This window comes from Gavialis gangeticus, unplaced genomic scaffold, assembly GCF_001723915.1.
Source record: "Gavialis gangeticus isolate Ggan-Ray unplaced genomic scaffold, GavGan_comp1, whole genome shotgun sequence".
In the NCBI taxonomy this organism is placed as follows: Eukaryota; Metazoa; Chordata; order Crocodylia; family Gavialidae; genus Gavialis; species Gavialis gangeticus.
The window spans coordinates 63,908,739-63,925,592 of record NW_017729032.1 but is presented as its reverse complement, the minus strand read 5'-3'; the positions used below and the strand labels follow the sequence as shown (position 1 = coordinate 63,925,592).

The 16,854-nt window shown below is 42.6% G+C and overlaps 1 protein-coding gene across 1 annotated transcript in view; it reads left to right on the top strand.

The window, feature by feature from the left end:
• The window catches only part of LOC109302245 (histone-lysine N-methyltransferase SETDB2-like), a 94,215-nt gene that overhangs the window by 70,444 nt on the left and 6,917 nt on the right, over positions 1 to 16,854 (top strand). Inside the window, exons 16-21 of the mRNA XM_019523808.1 lie at positions 4,361 to 4,407; positions 4,949 to 4,999; positions 9,614 to 9,669; positions 11,676 to 11,739; positions 13,764 to 13,886; positions 15,429 to 15,500. Coding sequence (XP_019379353.1) covers positions 4,361 to 4,407; positions 4,949 to 4,999; positions 9,614 to 9,669; positions 11,676 to 11,739; positions 13,764 to 13,886; positions 15,429 to 15,500 — 413 coding nt within the window. The remainder of the gene's footprint in view (positions 1 to 4,360; positions 4,408 to 4,948; positions 5,000 to 9,613; positions 9,670 to 11,675; positions 11,740 to 13,763; positions 13,887 to 15,428; positions 15,501 to 16,854) is intronic.

The window sequence follows — 16,854 nt, the reverse complement described above, 5'->3', positions numbered from 1 at the left end:
AGCAGGTCCAAGGAGGTGATACTCCCCATCTATGTGGCACTGGTCAGGCCACAGCTGGAGTACTACATCCAGTTCTGGGCGCCGCACTTCAAGAGGGATGTGGACAACATGGAGAAGGTCCAGAGGAGGGCCACTCGCATGATCAGGGGGCAGCAGGGCAGGCCCCAGGAGGAGAGGCTACAGGACCTGAACCTGTTCAGCCTCCACAAGAGAAGGGTATGGGGGGATCTAGTTGCCTGTTACAAACTAGTCAGAGGGGACCAGCAGGCACTGGGGAAGTCCCTGTTCCCCCGTGCACTACCAGGAGTGACCAGGAATAATGGTCACAAGCTGGCAGAGGGTAGATTTAAGCTAGGTGTCAGGAGGTGCTACTTCACGGTCAGGGCGGCTAGGATCTGGAGCCAACTTCCAAGAGAAGTGGTGCTGGCTCCTACCCTGGGGGTCTTTAAGAGGAGGTAGATGAACACCTTGCTGGGGTCGTTTGACCCCAGTACTCTTTCCTGCCATGGCAGGGGGTCAGACTCGATGATCTGCTCAGGTCCCTTCTGACCCTAGAAACTATGAAACTATGAAATGCAGTTACATAAGACTCTTATTTAAATTCATGAGAATATTATTGCTAGATTTCTAAACTGAACATAAGAACTGCTATTTACTGGGTCCGACCATATTAGGTCCATCTTTCCCAGTATTCTGTCACACAGTGGCAGAATGGATGCTGAAAGGGAATTGGATATGACCAGGTTTTATTCCACTGTTCCTCTCTCTCAGCCTCCAGCATTTGAAAGGCTAGGAAATTCTGATTCAGAGGCTGTACCCCTAACTCCCTATACAGTTCCCTTAATAATAGCAAAACTTGTCCAGTCCCTTTTTGAATCTGGCTAAACTGTCAACTTCTACAACATCTGGTGGCAAAAAAATTTCCTTTTAAACGTACTACCTACTCATTTCATTTTATGACCCACTAGTTCTTGTACTGTGAAAGCTAGTAAATAATAAATCCCTTTTTACTTTCTCTCTGCCATTTAGTATTCTGTAGACTTTTATTATATTCCCCTCTCAAATGTCTTATTTCTAAACTGAATAGGCCTAGCCTCTTTATCTCTCCTTATATGAAAGCCTCTCCATACCACTAAATTATCCTTGTTGCTCTTTGCTGTACCTTTTTTAGTTCTTCAATATCATTTTTGAGGTGTAGGGACAAGATCTGGGCACAGTATTCAAGGTGTGGACACACCATGGATTTATAAAGGGGCATACTGGTACTTTGCTTTAGTTACAGTTCTCTTAATAAGCCCTAATATTTTTTTTTGCCTGTCTGATGGCTGCTGAACAATTGAGCTTATGTTTTTAGTGAAGTGTCCACAATGACTCCCAGGTCTCTTTCCTGTGTGGTAAGAGCTAATGTAGGGGCAAAAAGGCATCCTGCAAAAAATGGAAGGTGTGCCCAAATGAGGAAAATAGAAACACTCTCAAACTCTGGCAGCTCAAGTGACACAAGGCAGGTCAAAAAAAGAATTTGAGGAGCATCTAGCAAAAGATGCTAAAGTTAAACTTTTAAAAACTTTTAAAATACATCAGAAGCTGGAAGGCGCACCTAGAGAATCAGTGAGACTGTTAGATGACAGAGATGTAAGAGGTGCACTCCGGGATGATAAACAGGAATCCTAGTTTTCTGTGGAGAAGAAAGTGGAAAATCTCCATGTAAAACTCACAAAAATCCATGTTTTTTCTCAACCTACCAAAAGCCTGGTGACATCTCACAGTGAATGGCACCATTTCTACTCTCTTATTTTTGCTGTGGTTTTTGTCTCTTGGCCAATCAGCATCAGGGGACAAAAAACCATGCTGTGGGGGCTTTCTCTCCCCTTGTGCTGTGCAGACCCAGGCTATGTCAGTTTAGGGGTCCATTCTCCTGCCTTCCATCCCACTAGGCTGGTAGGTGCAGGTTAGGGAGCAGAGGCCTTAGCTCTGTGACAACTAAGGGTGTGACCAGTCCTGATCTGCTGAAGCACATCCCAGGGCTTCAAAGAATCCTGGGGTGCTGGGCGGACTGTGGGTTAACTTGAGTTGGGAGGGAATCTGGGACAGAAGTTCCATAAACTGGTTTAATCTAAATCAGTTAAATCTGATGCTACATCCATCCAGGTTTATTTTAAACTGGGTTCAGCCATTTTAAAGCTGTTTATATGCACTGAACTTCTGTTCTATTACAGGTTTAAACCAGCTTCCAATCACTTAAAGCAGTTTATATGTAACTTAGCCTTAAGGATTCAACAGTGGTTTAGAATTTAAAACTATCAGCATGATGATTGGCAGCAATTCAGAGAATTGACAGAATACAATTAAAATGAGACAAGGTCATAAGGCACTATACAAAAAGCTAACAATGTTGCTAGTTTAAGTAGTGAGGCTGCAAACATCTGCTCCAGGCTCCGGCATTAGCTCCATACTGGCGGGTGCACACATGCCTCGAAGCAGGCTTTGTCCAGTGGCCCAGGAACCCAGCTCCATGTGCCCGTGCATCTGGTTGTGTGCGTTTGTCTGCCTCTGTCTGGTCCTGTGTGTCTGTGTGTGTGCACACATCTGGTTCTGGATGTGTGTGTGTATATGTGTCTGTTCTGGGTGTGTTCTGGTTCTCTGTGTTTGTGCCTGTGGTTCTCTGTGTGCGTCTCTGGTTCTCTCTCTGCTCACCTTTTTTCTTTCTCTCCTCTGTCTCTTATTTGTCTCTTTTTTTCTCTCTCATTGCAACATGCTCAACAGAAAAGGACTATACAACAAAGGCAACACTTATGAGTATTTAATATGCAGTGCATCCTGCCATGAAGCTTTGTGTGCAAAGATTTGTTGACTAAATTATTGTGTATTCACAAGGGGCAGATTGCTAAAAGGAAATGAATAGTCACCATGGTTGCACGTATAAAATTAGGCTTTAAAAAAATATGGATTTTTCAGATTATGACTGTTAACAAATTAGAATGTACACATAATTGCATCTGAATTTTTTTTTAAACAGTATCTGCAAGTGATTTTAATGCTAGTCTGTGCTCTTTAAGATAGAGGTTTATAATGGAAATGCTTTCTTGGCCACAACTCTAGCATTATAACAAAGTTGAAAAAATGCATTGGGAGCCTTCAGGAAAAACGGTCTTTTTGTAAATGGAGGAAGGTTGCTTGGTGTTCTCAAGGAAAGTAACTGTTCTTACATAATTTGTTATTTGGTATATAAACTATACTGGTACGGGCTGGGAACCAACTGGCTAAGCAGCAGCTCTGCAGAAAAGGACCTGGGGGTTACAGTGAACAATAAGCTGAATATGAGCCAGCAGTGTGTCCTTGTTATGAACAAGGCTAATGGCATACTGGGCTGCATTATTAGGACCGTTGCAAGCAGATGGAGGGAAGTGATTCTTTCCCTCTATTTGGTACTGGTGAGGCCACATCTGGAGTACTGTGTCCAGTTTTGGGGCCCCTGCTACAGAAAAGATGTGGACAAATTGGAGAGAGTCCAGTGGAGGGTAACAAAAATGGTGAGGGGGATGGGGTACATGACTTATGAGGAGAGGCTGAGAGAACTGGGCTTATTTAGTCTGGAGAAAAGAAGACTGAGGAGAGATTTAAAAGCAGCCTTCAACTACTTGGAGTGGTTCCAAAGAGGATGGAGGTAGACTGTTCTCAGTCAAGGGAAATTTAGGTCAGTTATTAAGAAAAACTCTTTCACTAGGAGGGTAGTAAAGCACTGGAACCAGGTACCCAGAGAAGTGGTACAATCTCCATCCCTGGAGGTTTTTAAAACCCAGCTAGACAAAGCTTTGGCTGGGATGATCTAGCAGGGGGTGACCTCCTGAGGTCCCTTCCAACCCTAATTTTCTATGATTCTGAATAAGGATGTTACTATACCTGTTTTTGTTAGTCTCTCATACAAGATCCACATTGCCCTTTTAAAATCTGTGAGTTGGGATGAACTACCCCCCCCACATTATTGAACTTTTTAAGGAAAGAATTGGATAGGCAGCTCTTAGCTACTCGGTTTAAACAGCAGAAGGGCATGGGATGTAAGAGAGTGGGGTTACTGGTAACATTTTAAATGAGCTGTTTACAAGGGCCTTGTAAATTCAACTGTGCTCTACAAATAGGAGCTCAGGAATGTGGTTATACTGTATTTGATAAAAGTGCCTTTCCAAGGCTAACCATAGCTTATTTTACTAAATTCTGGTTTTCCTTGAAAGTCTTCTGTTTCTGAGAGTTTTTGGTTGATTTTTTAAAGAAATATCTTTTAAATCAAAAGTAGAACAATGTTTGCATGAGGTAATATAATTTCTTTCTCTCTTTTTTTTGTTTAATGTAACCAATATTTCAGGGTGTTCTGTCCAAAACATGACCCAGGCAATAGGAACAATCACTATGGTAAGTTTTCTTTAATGGTTAGTTTAATTTATTTTTAAAACCTGTGTCAGAGTCAGTAATTAATTTAAACAAAGTAACGTCACTATCTGGAATGGTGGGTTAAACTCCAACAGTGTGTTTAATTTTGTAGTCATGATTTGGCTGAGATCTGTGTACTTGTATAGAAAATTCAACTGTTCTACCTAAGAAGTGACTATAAGGGCCTTCCCTTTCTTAATGGCTGACCTGAGTTATTCCATCTAAACTTTTAAAAGCATAAAATGGAAACATTCTGAATTAGGAACTGTAAAGGAGCTTGGACAAATAACTAAGGAAGACTATAAGAGCATTGCTCAGGCATGCAGGGATGAAGTTAGGAAGGCCAAAGTGCAGTTGGAGTTGCAGTTAGCAAGGGATGTGAAGGGTAACAAGAAGAGTTTCTACAAGTATGTTGGTAGCAAGAGGAGGAGTGTGGGTCCCTGACTGAATGGGGAGGCAACCTTGTGACAGGATCCAGAAAAGGCTGAAATGCTTAATGCCTCTTTTGCCTAGGTCTTCACAGGCAAGGTCAGCTCCCAGACTACTGCACTGGACAGCACAGTTTGGGGAGGAGGTGAGCAGCACTGTGGTGAAAGAACAGGTTGGGGACTGTTTAGAAAAGCTGGCTGTGTACAAGTCCATGGGCCCAGATGGGATGCACCTGATGGTGCTGAGGGAGTTGGCTGATATGATTGCAGAGCCACTGGCCATCATCTTTGAAAATTCATGGCGATCAGGAGAGGTCCCAGATGTTTGGAAAAGGGCAAACATAGTGCCCATATATAAGAAAGGGAAGACGGAGGATCCAGGGAACTACAGAGCAGTCAGCCTCACCTCAGTCACTGGAAAAATAATGAAGCAGATCCTCAAGGAATCCATCTCAAAGCACTTGGAGGAGAGAAATGATTTGGAACAGTCGGAATGGATTCACCAGGGGCAAGTCATGCCTGACCAACCTGATTGCCTTTTATGATGAGGTGACTGGCTCTGTGGATGTGGGGAGACCTGTGGATCTGGTGTACCTTAGCAAGGATGTGGCTTTTGATATGGTCTCCCACAGCATTCTCGTAGGCAAGCTAAGGAAGTATAAGCTGAATGAATGAACTGCTAGGTAGATTAAAAACAAACAAACAAAAAACAAACAAAAAAACAAAAAAACCACAAACAAAAAACTGGCTGGAGCACTGGGCTTAGAGAGTAGTAATCAATGGTTTGATGTCTAGTTGGCAAGTGGTATCAAGTGGAGTGCCCCAGGAGTTGGTTCGTGGGCCGATTTTGTCTAATGACTTCTTCAGCAACTTGGAAGATGGCATAGAGTGCACCTTCAGCAAGTTTGCAGATGACACCAAGGTCGGGGGAATAGTAGATAGCTGGAGGGTAGGGCTAGGATTCACAGTGATCTAGACAAATTGAAGGATTCGGCCAAAAGGAATCTCATGAGGTTCAACAAGGACACGTGCAAAGTCCTGCACTTAGGATGGAACAGTCCCATCCACTGATACATGCTGAGGGCTGACGGGATGAGCAGCAGCTCTGCAGAAGAGGACCTGAGGGTTATAGTGGATAATAAGCTGAATATGAACCAGCAGTGTGTCCTTGTTGGCAAGAAGGTTAACGGCATATTGGGCTGCATTAGTAGGTCTTGCCAGTAGGTCAAGGGAAGTGATTATCCCCCTATTCAGCACTGATGAGGCCACATCTGGAGTACTGTATTCAGTTTAGGGCCCCCCCACTACAGAAAGGATGTGGACAAATTGGAGAGAGTGCAGTGGAGGGCAACCAAAATAGTGAGGGGGCTGGGGGGCATGATTTATGAGGACAGTCTGAAGGAACTGGACTTATTTAGTCTGGAGAAGAGAAGACTGAGGGGGGATTTAATAGCAGCCTTCAACTACTTGGAGGGGGGTTCAAAAGAGGATGGAGCTGAACTGTTCTCAGTGGTGCCAGATGACAGAACAAAGAGCAATGGTCTCAAGCTGCAGCAAGGGAAGTTTAGGTTAGATATTAGGAAGAATTTTCTCACTAGGAGGGTAGTAAAACACTGGAACAGGTTACCCAGAGAGGTGATGCAATCTCCATCCTTAGAGGTTTTCAAAACTCGGCTAGACAAAGCTTTGGCTGGGATGATCTAGTTGGGGATGGTCCTTATTTGAGCATGGAGTTGAACTAGATCAGTGGTTCTCAACCTTTTTGGTACTGGGACCCACGTGCAAAGATTAGCTTGTCCTGACCCGCACCTCCCTGGCCCTGCTGGTGCCTGACCCAGTGCCTTGTCCCCCCTGCCCTGCCACAGCCTCAGTGGCTGGCCACCTTCCCCCAGTACCAGCAGGCACCTCCTCCCCCACACCCATCCCCTACATGTACAGACACACATGCGTGTGTGCACACACCCCATGCACCGCACCCCACCCCGGCAGTCCCCAAGCCCTAGCCCTCCAACTCTCATTCCCCATACACTTACCTTCATCTGGCTGCTGGGGCTGTTCCCATGACCCTGCCTTGCTGTGTGCTGGTCACACACCAAGCAGCTGCTTGCTGCCAGCCTGCAAGGGGAAACCCGCACTTTTGCACATTTTTCTGGCATTTGCTCGCGACCCTTTGAAATATTCTTGTGACCCACTTTTGGGTCATGACCCACGGGTTGAGAAACACTGGACTACATGACCTCCTGAGGTCCTTTCCAACCCTAATTTTCTATGATTCTATACTGATTTATACCAGTTGAAATGTGGCCTTGTGGTAAAGGTTTAAGTTTTTCAGTATAAAGATTTACATTTTTCACCTGTGCTGACAGGATCCTGTTTTTACAAGTTGACTGGCACTAGCATTTGAATTAAGTATTTTACTTCTCAGATAGATTTTGTGACTTCAGGTGCTTTTATCTCGTACTTTTCGACTTCTAAATTGAGCAAAATGGCTTGTAAAAGCATGTGCTTGGCACTATGATCACAATTTATTAGGCAAGTAGACACTGAACTTTGTTATAACAGGTCATTGGGATTCTTATCACATGCAGTTATTTGTTACATCCTCTCTTTTCATTCCCAGCCATCAGCTCAAGAATAAATGATGGGGGCTTGCTGCTCACTTGCTTTCTATAGCAGTAGAGTATTTTTGAATATTTAATAATTGAACAAAGATGGATTTAAGTTGCATTTAAACTCTTGTGTGCATACTCTTCTTCAGAATAAAGTAACTTTAATTTGATTTAGCTTGCTTCATTCCCAACTTGAAATGGGAAGCAACCACAGCAGAGCTAAACTTCACTTATTCTAGCCAGACGTGCTGGAGCATAATCCACTGCCTTGCAGCCCAAAAACCACCTGCACCAAACTGTCCATCAGTCACCCCAGGCCAAGTTGCCAGTCAGCTACTACATGTAGCCAGGGCACCACTGGAAAAGAATACAAAGTGCACCACTCATCATGAACTGAAGCAATATCGGAAGCAGCACACGGAATATAACAGCCTTGACCCCTTTGAAGTCACTGAACTGGGGGAAAAAAAAAAGTCTTAAATGGCCTGAAACGTGGCAAAGCTGCTGTTTACAACAACATCTTACCAGCTTTCTTGAAACAACTTGGACCCCAGGCTCACATGTGGCTGATCCAATTCAGTGCAAGAATCATCAGCTCAATGTCATTCCCAAAGAACTGGCACATGGCAAGTTTTTGCCATTCCAAAACTTGGCAAGGACCTCACACTGGTGACCAGCTACCAACCAGTTGCACTACTGTCTGTGTGCTACAACGTCCTTGAGCGCCTCATTTTAGAATGGATATCCCCAGAAATAGAAAACATCCTTGGCATCAATCAAGCCAGATTCCACAAGGGCCTCAGTGCATGTAATCAAGCACTGGCACTTACCACCTACATCAAAAATTGTTTTCAGAAGAACCTGAAGACAGGCATGGTGCTACTGGACTTGACAGCTGCCTACGATACGGTATGGCACACCGACCTGTTTCTAAAGCTGTCAAGAGTACTTCTAGGCTGGGTCGTTATAGTTGTCAAAACACTTCTCCATAACAAATGATCCAGAGTCCACCTTGGGCAGGGGATAATCACGTAGAGGAGACAGGCCAGTGGACTTTCACAGGGCTCAGTGCTGGCCCCAGCCCTGTTCAACTTCTACATAAGTGATCTACCAGCAACCACATCCTGCAGGTTCATCTGTGCTGATAACATCTACTATACCACTCAAGCTCCATCTTTCTGCATTCTGGACCAGACCCTGAATGAAGATGTGACAAAGCTAGGCAGACTACTGCACCATATGGTGGCTCACACCAAGTCCTGCCAAAACTGTATCTAGTGTATTTCATCTCCACAATGCTAGTGCCAAAAAAGAACTTAACATCTATATGGGTGGTCAGAGACTAAAGCGTGATCCCTGCCCAACATGCTTGGGAGTGTCTTTAGACAGAACCCTCACTTTCTGGGAATGTTTAAAGAAAACAGCAGCAAAGATCAAATCCTGAAACAACTTACTAGCCAAGCTTGCTGGATCAACTTCAGGAGCTGCAGCCACAACAGTCTGGACCTCAGCTCTTGCTCCATCATACTCAGGAGCAGAGTAGTGTGTACCTGTCTGACAAAAGTCATCACACATGCATCTTGTTGACACTCAGCTGAACACAACCATGCATATCATAACTAGAATCCTCCCCTCCTCTGGCTTCCCATCCTTGCAAATATCACCCCCACACATCCGTCAACTGATGATGACCCGGAAGTTGGTCAAAACCATTTGTACTGTACCTTATCTACCACTTTGTGATGACCTGTTTAATCCACCCAAGGCCTGCCTTCCTTTGCCATGCCCCTTATGGAGCAACCTCCCTGACTGGGATCTGCCTAATAAAGTATAGCATAGTTAGGAAAGAGAAAGGTAAATTATTGTACAAGAGAAATCTCTTTTAAGAAATATACAATAATTTATCCTTCTTTGTCTTTGACTTTCCTAACTATGCTATACTTTATCATGCATGGAAATAATAAAAACTTAACTGAAATATAAGGAAGTCAGGGCAGCTGAAATATACTGTTGCTTTGTTATCCAAAGTGTCTACCTTTTTATAGCCCTCGGAAAGATACCCAAATCAAGTGTAAAACATTTATCTAAAAATGTCAGTTTAATGTTATTAGTGTTACATTAATTATTAGAGGATTATTTCTTGATTTCTAGATGCAGTCAGTAGGAGGAGAAGGCAGTCGATACCTTCCACCATCAGGGAAGCAATGGTAATTTTGAATTTAAGTAGCTCTATTCAAAAACTAAAACTTCTGTGCTTCTAAAAACTGTAACAGACTGGTGCCAGATTATTCAGAAAATAAATATTTGTATATAGGAACAGCATTTCCTGAACAGCTGCTTTTTATAATTTATTTTGATTTTGCAATGCCTTCAAAGCAATACAGTTCACATTCAGAGTTATCTGGGGTAGGTCTGATTCTACCCTGGTGTAATTCAGTGCAACTGTAGTGAGATTCTGGTCAATACAATCAAGGGTAAATCTGGCTCTGGGACTGTGATTTGCATTTTTTTGGTGAATTTCCAGGGTACTGGGACCACAAGAGTAAATCTACCACCAATCAGAATAGCTGCAATATTCACCAACACTCTCTGATGGATGGATGCCATAAAAAAGATCATAACAACAATTTCTTATTGCTTATTGTTAAACACCGGAGATGTTGCATTGGCAAAATAATACATTACCATTACCCAGTGAGCCCTTGGTGTGGCTTCCATAAATGTTTTAATAAGGCATAAAATGTGTAAAAACAGGTACATGTGGAGCCTTTTCAAAAGGGGAATCTTCAAAAAGGGCAGCAGTTGTTATGCTTTGTGTGAATGAGTTGAGAACAGTGTAAACAGAGCACAAACCCAGCTTTAATACCACTTCATCCAGGAGTAAAAGTTGTTTTGCTACATTTTAATCCTTAGCTCTTTCACACCTAACAATTAGGACAAAGCAGCTGTTGCCATCTTGAAACTTCCCCTTTTGAAAGGGCTTCAGATGTAGATGTGTCCACACCCAGCTGATTTCAGCTAGCACCTGCACTTAGTTCAATAAACCTCAGTAGAGGTAGATGTAGCAGTTTTTTTTTTTTTTACTTTAAACATGAAGGTTCTCTTAGTGTTGCACTTTTAAGACACCTTCTGAACCCTAATGAAGTGCACAGGTCAAAATGTCTGACTTTTTAGGGGGGGCGGTTGTGCATTTTGGATTTTGCATATGGATTTTTGTATTGGGCAAACTTCTAGCTGCAGTTTATATGGATTGAGCATGATAATCAGGCCTTCTTGAAGAATGTGTCAAAACTTCCATTGCTTTCAGCAGGGCTAGGCTTTCCAAATATGCAAGTGTATAGTTTATTCTCAGTGGTTGCTACAAGAAGTTTTCACCTGGAATTAAAAAGGTCTTTAGGATGACAAGCTGTGTACTCTTGTCTTAATTAATCAGTGACTGCCCTGAGGGATCAGAATCCAGAACAAGAGCACAGCTCTTCTTCTGGTCCTTTGCTGAAGAATACTATCCTTACTTCAGGAGGCCAGGAAATCCTTGTGGTTGAGGGGAGGGGAGGGGAGTTCCTGACAAGTTCCAAAGGAGGCCATATCTGGCCTTCCTCAGCAGTCACTATAACTCCAAGACCCAGAGGTGAACGGGAGACTAAACTGGAAGGTGTGCACAATCCTTGGAACTTTAAAATATTATTTTTATTGCTAGATTAATTTGTCCCCAAAAGTTTCTCTGGCTAGAAACAAATGTTGCATTTGTCCCTGGATAAATTATGCCCACTTGTCCCAGAACAAAAATGTCCTGGAATTGGCATGTACACACACTATCCTTCTAATCAGCGTTAGTGAATGGTTGAATAAAGTGCCACGTGTTTTGCTATTAATTCAGTGATGCAATCCCATGATACCAGTGGAGAAATACTTTGCAATATCCTGGGATAAAATTGTTACTACTTTTTATCTGGAGAGCTTTTTAAGATTTATCCTGGGATAGTGGGTGTAGATGTTGGTATGCTTGCGCTTTGTCCTATAATAAAATGGTTTATAGTGGGAATAATCAACTAAACACTCAAGCAGAATGACTGACTGTTGTGGGGGAAAAGGCAGTTAAGTACTGTACTGTTTTGGTTTTAAATCTTTTAGTAAATAAGGAGATAGAATGAAAACAACTAAGCAGTAAATGTCAGTACTGGTATAAATGTAATATTTCTCTCTCTCATAATAGAGCACAGAGGAAACGGCAGAAGAGAATAGCTTACGAGTTCTAAGGAACAATAACAGACACAAAGGTTTGATAGACCTTTAATATTAATCATAACTGGTTGGTATTATAATCACATATACTGAAGTAATCAGTGTGAGCTCAGAGATGCTCTCTAGAAAGAAAATCACAGCTGTATGTTTTCTTGGCCTTTTCTCTTAAAGTCTGATCAGCAAGGAAAGGTTCTGCGTAGTTTCCTTCCGGGTTTTAAAGAGTTATATTTAAGAGGAGTTGTTGTTAGTTGGAGGAGGAAACAGGCTATTCTTCTTTTGAAGAGTTGGGGAGGGGATAACTTAGCAGGGCAGAAGTTGATCTGACTATTAATTGTGGTTAGTGGTACTTGGGGAGGGACTTGAGGTTAGCAGTCAGTGTAGGAATGAGATGTACAGTTCAGTATGCTGCCTACATGAAGATTATTGCTCGCTAATCATTGAGTGATAATCTGACCTTCACATTTTATCAGGAAAAATGAAAGTATTACCTCAAATGGGAAACACCCTCACATTGTTACCTGAATGCAAATCATACTGTAGTGCATGCTAATATTTTGGTTTTACTTTTTGTAATTCAATTTTTCTGTGGTAAAACAGGTTGTGCAACAGTTTGTCTTGGGGACAAAGTTGTCTTCCAGATTTTTCCAATGAACAAAATGTACCCTTATAATAAATAGGACTACTCTTCCAAATATAGATAGTTCATATTAAAGAGGGTTGGAAGATGATAGTGGCACTTATGGTCTAAATTCATTGAGTCTTGTATAATATTTAAAGAAGAATGGCAGAGTATTACTTGAATATGCATTTACTAAAATCATATTTTAAAGATTAGAAAACTGCTTGTCATAGTAAATGACAGAACACTTGTCTGTTGAAAATAGCATCTCTAGTGTAAACAGAGCTTAATTTCCCTACTCTCAAGCACCTCTAATTTAGAACATCCCTTTCTATATTTTATTAATGAAAATGGTGCTTCTTTCTGAAACTTCTCCCACTGAAGTTCTAGGTTTCATATACCTCTATATAGCAGCTAATTGATGCAGAAACATAAGGTTACGATTCAGGGTAGAAAACTGAACTAGACTAATTGTATGTAAGATGAATGTAAGATGCATTGTTTTATGCAAGTGTCCTAAGAAAAGACTAAATGCAGAAAGTTTTGGAGGGTTTGCCAATAGTGAACCCTCTTTAAAGGTGATTGCTTGCTTTAATAATAGGATGTTATACATTCTAGTGAAGTCCATTTTTTACAAATGTAGCCAGGTTTTTTTTTGAAGAAAAAGGAATGTCATGTTGCATGACAGGATTTTTGTACTTGGGTGGCTTGCAAACTGTGCAGTAGGGTGCTGAGGCCCTGCATACCCCTAGTTATTTCACAAACCCCCTTCTTTGCAGTGGGTTAAGAACTTAACTCTGTAAAGAATCTGTGTTCTACTGAATTAACTAAATATACACATCCTTTTTACTTTCAAAGAGCCTGTTAATCTTAGCATTATTCATAAATGACCTGGTGTCCTAAGAAAGACTGGGAAAAGTGAGTATTTATATTTTTCTCATAGCCCAGCTGTAATAAAACAGCCATATGAGATGGGCTTGTGGTAAGGCAAATTAAGTGCTGTATTACTAGAGACTAAAGGCCAGGAACTATTTTTCAACAAAATCTAATTCAGTTTGCTCCATTAGGCCTCTTTCTTTCCTCTTGTTGAGCCATCCATGGAGCAACCCTCAGAAAGGGAAGAATTAGAAGTGAATCCAAAGGATTGTGATGGCAATCCTCTTGACTACTAAAGGCAGGCCTGGGATCCAGAGGGATTAAAATTCCTTGTGCAGTACCTGTTGGGACACAAGAGGGTCTGAGTACATATGAAGGGAGTTGTGAGAGCAGAGTTAGATCACCAAAAAATCTGCTGGTTAACATTAGTGTTTTAACTAGTTAGAAGAGCGAGAAGAACAGCTTCTGTTACAGAGTTTTATAGGACAGTGACCTGCAATCACCATGCTGAAAAACAGTTCTAGCAAATGCAAACGCTTATATATATATCTTTATGTATCACAGTAAGAATAGATTTTCTTCGGAAGTGCAAGCAGGCCGGGCTTCTGGACGATATATTCGAAGCGATGCTTGACACACTTCACCTTGCACAGGAAAAACTCATGGATGATAACACTTCAGAAACAGGTACTATGAACAAAAGGGAAGTGACTTCCCAATACATTCTGACATTAAACATGCCAAAATTTAAACCCTAAATCCTGTTCTGAGAACACTTAGTGCCTTTTAAAACCCTGGTTTGATGTTTTGGTTACTCAGGAGACTTGTCTGACTCCACTTGCAGCAGTATATCATTGCTTTTTGTTGGGAAGGAGCTGCCAACAGAAACAAGATCCTCACACCCCCATCAGCCCAACAAAGTTTTGCCTGATTCCTGGTCTGACTTGTTTCCCAAGCATTTAAAAACCTGCCTCTGAATGCAGACATGCATCACAATTGAACCAGTTCAAATTAGCACCACTTGAGAACTAGTTCACAGCTGTGTGAAGTGCTGTGGCTCTGACACCAGCAGATGGGAATAAGCACCCAGCCCAGCTTACCTTTACAGTGCACTAATGCTTTGGGGATCCCAGGGCGTGGGGGACTTGTGGCAGGGGACACTTTAATTTTTCTGCTTTCCCTTGTCTCCTAAACATATATCATTAAATTTCAGTAGCCTGTAATTGGTTAAAATCTGCAGCGTGCTTCCCTGACTTGGAAGTGGGGTGGTAGAGTGCTTGGACTCGTGCTATCTGGTTCCCAGAGCTGGGTGAGGGCAAGATGAGAGGGGGTTGAGGTTAAGTAGCGGTGAGGACATGACTGGTTTTAGAAAAATAGCTTTTATTGAACAAGCAGTTTAAAGAAGCTTATTGATTTAAAAAATGCCGAAAAGGGGGTATCTGTTGTGTATTAGCAGTAGGGGTGAGGAGTGACACAGTGTGGGATGCCTGGAAGACTGATGTGAAGCAGAATTCTTGGTGTCCACATGTAACATCAAACTGGTTTGCAGGGAACCAGTTCAAAATGGTACTTAATTTTTCAGGTACACTTCCGAACTGTTCCAGGCCATTTTACATCGGCTTAACAAGCTTGTACATATGTCTGCCTTAAACGCATACAATGCTTTGAAAGGTTTAAACCAATCTGGACTGCAGTGACTTTTTTCACAGAAGGATAAGCAGTCTGTTAATATAATTCTGTGAAACATAAGTGCATGAGAATGTGTGTGTTAAGTCTCCTGGAGAGTGATTTGGATGTTTTGAATATTAACTTTTAAATGAATATCTGCTTCTATGTAGGATGTTTATGTTAACTTTTTGTACAAAAAGTGTTGAAGGAATTTGTCCCCTTTAATGATTCTGCAAACAAACATTAAAGTGAATTTAAAAATTTTCCTCTGTGGTATTAGCTTCCTCAGCAGTATTAGCTTCCTCAGCTTTAAAAAATTATACTGAGCATTTTGAGGACACAGAGCATGAATTCTGTGCAAAAAAATGAAATGGAAAATGTTTGTCTAGGTTGGCTTACTGTTCTTGGTATAAGAAATGTAAACATTGGCATATCTCCGAATAACCTAGCCTCTTTACTTTAAGCCTCAAGAAGCAGGTGTACTACACAGATAGTGCTGCTTTAATTAAAGTTCTATACTACTGTGTAACATAAAAATAAACTTTTGTTTTCCATCCCTAGAGTATGAGGAAACTGTAACATCACTTTTTGAATGTGGCCTGTTTGAAAACATACTTACAAATGCTCATTCAGGTACGTAAACATTTGCTGCAAAACAAGGGACTGTACCAGAAGTGTGGTTTTAAGCATTAAGGTTTTTATTTTGATGGTTTGGATACTTAAAAGGAAGTTCTAATCCATACTTCCCTTTTTTGAAACTCAGTTCATAAAACATTGAGAGCCCCCTGTGACATCAGTACCAGACACACGATTTAATGTTTTATTCCTTTCAGAGAATTCTAGAATGGAGGTTATCTGCTTCCCTCCATACACGTCTGTGGAAGCTATTGAAGTGTTTGAGTTTGCTTCCCCCACACATGGGGCACTTTTACTTGCCTGTAGTACCTATTGGCTGTCCTGTCCTTGCCTTCATGCTCATCATAATCCTTGTGGGGTGTGTGGGCATGAGGGTAGGGTTTGTAGGTGGGGGGTGGTATGGAAGCTGCGCACTGTCAGTCCAAGCAGGCTCTGCACCTGTGCGTACAGTTTTCTGCACTCCTGCAGGATGCTGCACATGGAGGTGTGGAGCCCGCAGGTCCCATATCCCACCCCCCCAATACACCTGCCTATCAGGCTGAGAGGGCTCCATTTCTTCCATGTGCAGCATCCTGCAAAAACATAGGAAGCTGCACACAGGGGCGCATTGACCCAACCAGGCTCTGTGCCTCCACGTGCAGTGTTCTGCAGGAGTGAAGGAAGCTGCACATGGAGATGCAGAGCCTGCCCAGCCAGTCCTGTGTGTGGAGTGGGAGCTGTGCGCTATTGGCTGAGCAGGCTGCGTGCCTCCTTGTGGGGCTTCCTACACTCCTGTGGGAAGTTGCACATAGAGGCATGCAGCCTGCCTGGCCTGCCCTGTAGCTCATGGACCAGAAGCTGCATGCTGTTGGCCCAAGTGGTCTCCACACTTCCATGTGAAGCCATACACTGAAGCACAGAGCCCGCCTGGGCCAACAGTATGCAGCTCCCAGTTCGCTGGCTGACTGGGCCCTCCATGCAGGGCTTTCCCCAACACCTCCCCACTCCCCCGCCCCCACCCATGCACCTATGCTGTGCCCCGCTGGCTCTTTCCATAACCTCCAGCCCTGCTAGTGCCCCCCGTCAATGACCTGCAGCCCTGCTTACCTCAGGCTCCAGGAAGAAAAAGTGAGCCTGAGCCAAGTCTGGGGGTTTGCCACCCTTTTTGCAAGAAGTTCTCACAGGATGAAACTCTGCCAGCCTGAGCTCTTTGCAACAGTGGGAAATCTGTGTGTATCTCTGCTAAAAGGAATAACCCGTATTTTCTCTGATAAAGTGGGGAGATCCATGTTTTTCTCTGTTTTGGAAGAAACTTTCAGGGGTGGTATCCTCTGCTGAGCATGAATTCTACCAAGTTTCAAGGAGATAGGTG